Genomic DNA, 8,237 nt, shown 5'->3' with positions numbered 1-8,237 from the left:
CAGTTAAAGGAGAAAATCTTTTTTCATCTTGAGGAAGATTTCTTACTTCATCCCGAAGACCCCGGCCCACGACCACCAGGAGGCACTATGCAGGCGCAAGACCGGAGCAAACCTTCCAGAACTAATTATAATGCGAAGCGAGGAAACGTTGTGAATATGTAGTAGGCGCTTTTAACTATGCATGTCTTTGCACTATAAGTAGCTGCGAGTTAAGTTCTATGGTGTGTGCAAGCTGGGAGGAGAACCCCCTTGCACCCCAGCGCTGGAAATAAACATACCTGCTTTATAACTCATTTGGGGTTATAGGGTTTGATTCCACAAAACAACGGTACCCGGAGAAGAGCCCTGTGGTCAGGGCAGGTGAGAAGGTGCTGAGCCCTCTCCCTGTGCTGGCCAAGCACAGGTGGTCCTTCAGGAGGCTCCAGTTCTCCCCCACTTGCTCCAGTGCTGCTACCTGCTCTTGCTTGATCCTGGCTACCGTCCGGCACTGGAAACTCTCCAGGGCTTCCTTCAGGATGCCAAATTTACTCAGTATCCCTGATTTGAGCACCTCTGAGGACTCCTGCACAGGGGAAAGCCGTGAAAGCCAGCACGCTCTGACCCACGCTCCTGGCATGGGGGTGGCCTCAGCACTACCTTGATACTGTGTGTTTGCTCTTCCAGCTCCTGCATGTCCTGCTCCATCCTCTCCAATTCCTCCTGGGCTTTTTCCAGGGACTCTTTCAAAAGCGCCTGTGAAAGGAGGCACCACTGCCTTGCAGAGCAGAATGCCACTGCCCACCCAGCCCAGGAGCCCTCCCAGGGCTTCAGAACAAGGCTCACAGGGAAGGAAAAGGCTGGGAAGGGCAGAGGCTGCATCCAGGGAGAAGTGAAAACCTGTGCTATCTTTCACCATTTTTTAGCTGTTTCCTCCAGATGAGGGCTCACAAACACCTACAAACCCGTTCATCCAGTGCTGCTGGATTTACCCAGCTCTCTGCTGCTTCTGAGGGCACCTGGTTTCGCAGGGAGCAGCTGGGGGATGGTGGCCCATGCCAGGCTCCTGTTCAGCTGAGGCTGGGCACAGCTCAGCACAGGGAAGCACACCATGTACCCCCAGCAGAGCACAGGACAGCGGAGGTGGATGCCGTGCGGTGCCCAAACTGCCATGGCTCCTCTTGCTCATCCACTGCCACCCATCACTCCCACCTGCTTTTTAGAGTGCTCCTCCTCAGTGCACTCTAGTGCACTGCATCCTAGTGATTCTCCTGCAGGATCTTTTTCCTTTCCTTGACTTTCTTTGCCCGCAGCCTCTTCTCACCTGGCAGGCTGATGTCGGGCTTTGGGAAAGGCCCTGCGTCCCCATGAATGGAATGGTGCGCGCAGCCTCTGCGGCCCCGCAGCTCTGGGGATTGCGCACGGAACGCAGTTTTAAAGAGAAGGAGAGCGCAGCAGCTGAGAAATGGGGTTCTTTATTCTCTGCTTTCCTCCCCGACGGGGGCGCAGCGGCCCCCTGTGAGGACGGGACGATGGCTCCCAGCTCAGCCTGAGTGCGGGGCAGTGTGGTAGGGTGCCTTCTTCAGGCTCTCCAGGAAGAACTGCTCATTCTCGAGGAAGAGGTGGTCCTGAGAAGGGATTGATGGAAGGGAGGGTCACCGCGAGGGGCGGGGATGGGACACAGCCCTACCCAAGTGCAGCAGAGCTGCTTCCTCCCATGCAGGCTGGAGGAGGGGGCAGCCCCGCTGAGCCAAAGGCATTATCCATGAACCCCAGGCAAGCCGCAAGGATCCTCCCATCCTTGCTGGTGGAATCACCCCTCCAGGTGCCCATGGCTCCTGCCAGCCTAGGAACAGTCGTGGCAGACACCCACCCTGTGGCTCCGAGGCTCGGACCAGGCTTCCCCCAGCCCTGCTCCCACCCAGCCGCTTTGAAGCCCCCTCCAGCCCCGTCTCCTCACCTGCTGGGCCTGGAACTTCAGCAGCTCCAGGTTGATGTAGAACTCGTAGGTTTCCCTGCTCCTCCCCATGCTGTGCTGAGGGAGCGTCCAGCATCCTGAGAGGAGGCGGAAGGCCTGGAACAGCCTCCCAGCTGTGTGGTGCTGCTGCTGCTGGGGGAAATGCAGATGGACACATCAGAGCATCCCTTTTTCAGCTGCCTGCATGCCCCTGCAGCAGGGTCCTCCCCAACATCCTAGTCAAAAGGGGCCTTAACCCAGCTGCCTGTCCCATGCTGTCCACCCTCCTCGTGCTCCTGGTACCGCGCCAGTTCAGAGAGCTCGGCTGAGCTCTTTCCGAGGACGGGGAGGCCAACTCACAGATGAGGTACTGGGAACTAAAATAGCCCCTAGAAACACCACGAGCCCCCCAGTGCAGCTGCCCCCCAGCCTGTCCCATCCCACAGCAGCATACAGGAAGCCTTACACAGTGTGGAGAGGCCTCTCACAGGAGCACTGAGGTCCTGCTCTGCGGTAAGCAGCATTGCGGAGCCCCCCAGTGCAGCTGCCCCCCAGCCTGTCCCATCCCACAGCAGCATACAGGAAGCCTTACACAGTGTGGAGAGGCCTCTCACAGGAGCACTGAGGTCCTGCTCTGTGGTAAGCAGCATCGCGGAGTTGCTGGGCAGATCCTCACATAGGTTTTGGAGCTGTTGCCTCTGGTAAGCCATGCCCCATCCCCAGGAGAAAGGAGAGAGAGAAGCTGTTGGCAAAGGTTCAGGTCCTTGGCACGGTGGCCCCAGGCCAAGATGGGCAGGTGAGGGGGTATTTGCCTCATGCAGATGCTGGTGCTGCTGCGTGACCTGCAGCCTGCTCTGCTGCTCCGACTCCATCCTGCAGGCTTCCCGCAAGGCTCGCTCCCCTTCGTCATACTTCTGCGATGAGAGCTGCAAGGCAGAGCGGCTGGGGATGGAGACCCTCGCTGCAGCAGGGCTCCTTTGTGCATCCCCTTATTTCCATCCTGGGACAGGATTAGGATTCAAAACTGCGGGAGGGGTGTGAAACCCTAGTTTTGCTGCCAGCCTGTGTACAGCTGTGAACTACAAGCACAGATGCTGCACTTACATTGGTCATGCTTTTAATCTTCTCTTCCTGCTGCTGGATGCGCAGTGCAGACCTGTTCACCTTCTCCTTCTCCAGCCTCAGCTCCCGCCAGGCCTCATCCAGCAGCTCCCTGTCCCTTGCCAGCTGCTCCTCCTTGGCTTTCAGCTCACGGCTCCTGATCTTCAGGTCTGCCTGCTCCTAGGATACGTATGGGGGAAACTGAGGCGTTACCTGCACACACCATCCAGCATTTTGCCAAGTGATGGCAGAGATCTGCCCTCGTTGAGCTTCTAGTGTGTGCCAGTTCAGAGTCGGAGCAAAACCACCAAGCAGTGCCCTCACTCACCCACAGAGAGGTTTTACTGAACCCACCACGGGGGTTTCCTCCTTCCAGACTTTCTACAGAAGCAGCTTCGCCTGGTCTGGCTGCCCGGACTCTTCCCAGGCAAAGGGGAGGGACAGAGATGACTGATGCTTCAGTCAGCAGCTAAAACGGTCTGGTGGAGGCTGTTCCTGGAGCAGCCCGATTCTCACCACCTCCAGTGAGTCTCCGTGTTAAACATCTAAAGGCAGCGCTAAACACCTGCCCTGTGGGCAAGACCCACTCGGGAGCCTTCCAGGCACTGCTGGAGGCCACGGGAAGGGGCTCCACGGCAGTACCTTGGCCAGGCTCAGGATGGTGCCCTCTCTCTGGGAGTGCATCTGCAAGGTGCGCTCCACTTCATGCTTCATCCACTCCTTGCTCAGCTGCTGCTGGGTGCGAACCTCGGCCCACTCCGCTGCCAGCTTCTGTCGTTCCTCTGAGCACTTCTGCATCACTGACTTCTCCTTCTCCAGCAAAGCACTCTGGAGAGTTGCAAGAGAGGGAAGAGAGAAAGCACTGAGTCCCACCCACTGCTGTTTTTTTCTCCTTAAACCCATCCCTGCCACACCACATCCTGAGGTTGGTTCAAGCTGTGGCGCCTGGCATGAACCTGCATGGGGAGTTCTGGCCCTGCACTCCTTGGGATGCATCGTGCACACACGAGTTGATGTGGGACTGAGGAGGCGGAGGGTAGAAGGATGCCACAGCCCAGCACCCACACACTGCAGTGCAGCCCCAGTCAGACTCTGGTCACAGCCAAAGCACCTGCAGATGTCCACCCACCTCACCTTTGCCCTCTCCAGTTCTGCTCGTTCTATGGAGAGCTGCTGGGTCATGATTTGCCTCTGCTCCTTCAGCAAGTGCTGCAGCGATTCCACTTCGGATTGCTCTGCTGTTGCCCTCCATCGCTTCTGGATCAGAAACAGACAAAGAGAGATGTCACTCACAGGCTCTGGGCCAGGGATTTTCAGTGGGGAAGACACACACCCCACTCCCTGACAGAAGGGCTGACCCGGGCAGAGGACACAGCGTGGGCTCACCTGTTCCAGCAGCCGAGTGTGCTCACCCAGCCTGGTCTCCATTCTCGCAATCACCTCCTGAGCCTTCTGGCTCAGCCTCTCCTCCATGTCCCTCTGCTGCTGTGACATCCAGTCCTGGAGCACTGGGGAGAGACAGTAGCAGCACTGTAAGCACGAGGCAGGAAAGCCCCTCTGCCCACACCACTGTCCTGGATAAGCTGCATCCGTTTGTGTCATCACACTCTGCACAACCCCAGGACATCAATTTGTAAGAGGGAGACCCCGAGACATGCAGTGACTAAGGCAGACAGGGCTTTGCCAGCCTGAGCTCCCAACCTCTGGCTGACTCAGAGCCCAACCTTCTCCCCATCTTCTAGATGCCCCCAGCCTCAGCACGGGGGACCCCGCAACCATTTCGGCACAGGGGAATGGCAGATGTACCCTTGAGCTGCTGGTCGCAATGCCCGGTACTGTGGTGCCTGGCCTCCACCTTGTGCAAAAGGTTGTGCAGGTCACTGGAGAACTGCTCAATGACGCCATTCAGAGACCTGCGGAGAGGAGTGAGGGGAGGGTCACCCCTGTGGGACATGCGTTATCTCACTGCGATAGAGAGGGGGGCATGCAGAGGGCCAAAGGCTGGGCAGACAGCACAGCATCTTTGCGCATCTCTTGGACAGACACTCTGCAGGACATGGGGAAGGAGCCCACCAGGGGCCGTCACAAAGTGGTGCTCCCTGTGACGGGCACCACAGGAGAGGCTTGGTCATGGGGCTGAGAACCAGGTCCCAGGAGCTGAGCTGGCATAGCAGTCTGCCATGGGGCATCCCACTGGCAGGCATCCACATTTGGGATGGCCACATTTGGGGGTTACAGGCTTCTCTGCCAAAAACCGATTTCTCACTGACCCAAACTCAGTGGATAGCAGTGACTCGCTGACCTAAATAAAAGGGATTTAGGGGAGATAAAACACTGGGTTCAGCATCTTTCAAAATACAATGCATTACCTCTGAAATGACGTCTCCAGCCAGATCTCCCTGGCAAATCCCACATTCCAAAAGCCATGGAGCCACCCACAACCCAGTGCTTCTGGATTTTTCCCATCACCATGGCCCTGTTCCCTGGTTCCATCACTAGAAAAGGGTATTTAGCCCCATGTGTGTCCTGTTCTCACCTCTGCAGTTCCCGCAGCTGCTCCAGCTCCAGTGTGCGCTGCTGCTCCAGCTCCAGTGTGCGCTGCTGCTCCAGGGTGGCAAGGCATTGCTGGTGCTGTGCCACTAGTTCTGCTTGTGCCTGCTCCGCGTCCTGGCTCTGCGATAGCAGCTGAGCCATCAGCTGCTCCTTCTCCTGCTGCAGCCGCTCCTCCCGCTGCCTGTAGGTCTCCTCCATCACCTTCACCCAGCTCCTGCCCGGAGAGAACCCGCAGAGTGTCACAGCACAGGAGAGGTGTTGCTTTCATGGCAGTACGGCATTCTCTACCCCAGGGGCACACAAGGATTTAGGAGCAGATCGGTGTTGCTGTGTGAGTGGGGAAGCTGAGGCACGGAGTGCATCCTTCTCCACAGTCTGAGCCCTCTGTTGCTGCCCAGAGCGGTGGCCTGGAGATGTACTGGCAATGGGACTGGCCCCTCCTCTTTGTCCCCCACAGGACAGCATTGTCAGGAGTACGGCCCTACACCGGCTCATCCGTGGGGCCACGCTCCACCCTCGCTAGCTTCGCACTGACATGTCTCTGTGCCTGCCTGCCTAGGGACAGATTTGGGAAGTGCCTCATCTCTCCCAGCCCAGGAGAGGTGGACAGGGCTGTCGGCAAGGATCTGGCAGAGAAGGGGAGCACAGCTAAGAGCCTGGTACCTGTGGGCACTCTCGAGGAGTTCTAGGTCCTCGCGGTGCCACTGCTGGAGACTCTCCAGCAACAGTCTGTGCTGCACCTGCTCCAGCTCCAGTGTCCGGACCTGATGGGTATGCAGGGAGAAGGTTTTTGTGCTGCCCTGGGGACAGAGCTCCCACAGCAGCACTTGGTGGCCACAGGCAACTCCGGACAGGAAAGTTTCTCCTCTCCCGTCACTCTGATGCAGGAAACCTCAGCCGCCTTTCGGGTAGTGAGCCCAGGGCCGAGGACACTGCCTGACCGGGTGGAAAGAGAAGATTGAGGCCCTTCAGGATCAGTGGCTACAAGCCCCCCCAGAGGGGGCACACGCCTCACCTGCTGCTGCGGGACAGCCTGGAGATGTGCCCGGGGGGTGGCCACCTGTGGAGACACAGGGATGCTCTCAGGGAGGCAAAGCCCTGGGAGAACAGCTCCTCCTAGCCTGGGAATGGTGATCCACCCCAGCCTACTGCAGTCCTCCTCTACCCTTCCACAGCCCAGCCTCGCTGCTGGCCTGGGTCTCAGGTGATGCTCAGCATCCCCTACTCCAGACACAAATGTCCCTCCTGTGGGGACAGGGATAAGACAATGAGTCCTCTGGGAGACAGTGTGTATCTTTCCATGAGGGCAGGGCAAGGAGGCCCAGCTGGATGAAAAATGGAGGCTTCAAAGTCCAAGCAAGAGCTGCCCTCTCTGTCAAAGGCTTCGATGCCCCTTCAGGTGTCTAGAAACAATCTCAGAGCATCTCCACTACCATACCGGAGAAAACCAGTTGAAAAATAAAAGCCCTTTATGGACTGGAGCCTTTGCTATCTAATTAATGTAATACAGAGAGGTGTGGGGAGCTGAGTAAATGCTGCTCAGGCCATGCAGAGCACTCACAAAGCACAAATAGCACATGAGCTTTGGCCTGATAAATATAACTTGTGGTATCTCAGGGCTCTCCAAACACACTGCCTCTGTGAACATGGGCTCCCAGAGATGCAAAACAGGGCCCACCCTTCCTCCTTCCGAGGGAGCAGGGAGAGATGCCAGTAAGCCGGCAGGGAAGGGCTCACAATCACCTTCCTGATCCAACACCTATTGAGGGCACAGACCCACCTGAGAGCTCGGCGTCTCCTGCTCTCCTAGGATCAGGGCTGTGGGGACTGAAAATTGAACAAGTCTGTAATTCAGATATGGCAATGGGAACCATCCCCTCCCAGAAGGATAAGGGCCTGGGTCTCCTGGGCAGTGTGAGCAGCGTCCTGCTCTGCTCCACTGGCTGGTGATGGGGACAGAGGGTCAGACAGGTCCATACCTGCACCCCAACCCCCCACACAGTGGTGGGACTGCTCTGCAAAGTAAGTCTGGAGGCAAAGCACAGCTCCTCCTCCATCTGCACCAGCTAGGGAGGAGGCTGGATCCCCTAAGCCACTTTCAGTGGCCTCTGAACTGGTTCACACTCAGCCCTGGGCAGGAGGGCTCTTCCAGCACACAGCACCGGTGGGAGAAGGTTTGGGGGGCAGCAGCAGGGAAGGGGAAGAGAGAAAGGACAGCGCGAACTTACGCCCACCCAGCAAGTTCCGTTTAGCCCCTCTGAAACCCCAAAGGCAGCTCAGTGCACCCCAGTATGGCATCCCCACCACACCATGAGATGAGGATGGGGGGATCCTGCATACTGCTCTGACAATGGCTGGTCAAAGCCTGGGCAGCATTCACACAGCCAATGCTGCAGCTCCTGCTGCCCAAATTGCACAACCACACAAACTCACCAAGTGCACTGGTGTCTCTGGAGGGAACCTTGTTTGCAGCCTTCCGATGGGGTGAGCTGGGGCTGGTTTCGGGTGCTGAGCCAGGGGATTGGCTGCCTAGCCAGGGCACAGAGGCAGAAGTGACGCACAACAGTATCACAGCTCAGGGAAAGGTGCACAGACATCATTCTGCTTGGCATTTCCTTAAGTTTAAAAGCTCGCTGTCCCTCTGTGATCA

The 8,237-nt window shown here is 57.6% G+C and overlaps 1 protein-coding gene across 1 annotated transcript in view; it reads right to left on the bottom strand.

Annotated features, from left to right (window-relative positions):
• Positions 1–267: 267 nt before the first annotated feature.
• The window catches only part of LOC128854225 (trichohyalin-like), a 40,214-nt gene continuing 32,244 nt past the window's right edge, over positions 268–8,237 (bottom strand). The window contains exons 13-25 of the mRNA XM_054085451.1: positions 8,021–8,116; positions 7,368–7,414; positions 6,603–6,647; positions 6,251–6,351; positions 5,571–5,801; positions 4,841–4,947; positions 4,422–4,542; positions 4,169–4,304; positions 3,677–3,862; positions 3,038–3,214; positions 2,526–2,859; positions 1,937–2,086; positions 268–732 (exon numbers count right to left, since the gene is read on the bottom strand). Coding sequence (XP_053941426.1) covers positions 284–732; positions 1,937–2,086; positions 2,526–2,859; positions 3,038–3,214; positions 3,677–3,862; positions 4,169–4,304; positions 4,422–4,542; positions 4,841–4,947; positions 5,571–5,801; positions 6,251–6,351; positions 6,603–6,647; positions 7,368–7,414; positions 8,021–8,116 — 2,180 coding nt within the window. The 3' untranslated portion in view covers positions 268–283. The remainder of the gene's footprint in view (positions 733–1,936; positions 2,087–2,525; positions 2,860–3,037; positions 3,215–3,676; positions 3,863–4,168; positions 4,305–4,421; positions 4,543–4,840; positions 4,948–5,570; positions 5,802–6,250; positions 6,352–6,602; positions 6,648–7,367; positions 7,415–8,020; positions 8,117–8,237) is intronic.

This window comes from Cuculus canorus, chromosome 21 (assembly GCF_017976375.1).
Source record: "Cuculus canorus isolate bCucCan1 chromosome 21, bCucCan1.pri, whole genome shotgun sequence".
Classification (NCBI taxonomy): domain Eukaryota; kingdom Metazoa; phylum Chordata; class Aves; order Cuculiformes; family Cuculidae; genus Cuculus; species Cuculus canorus.
The sequence above is the reverse complement of the archived record's forward strand: the minus strand, read 5'-3'. Positions and strand labels throughout refer to the sequence as shown.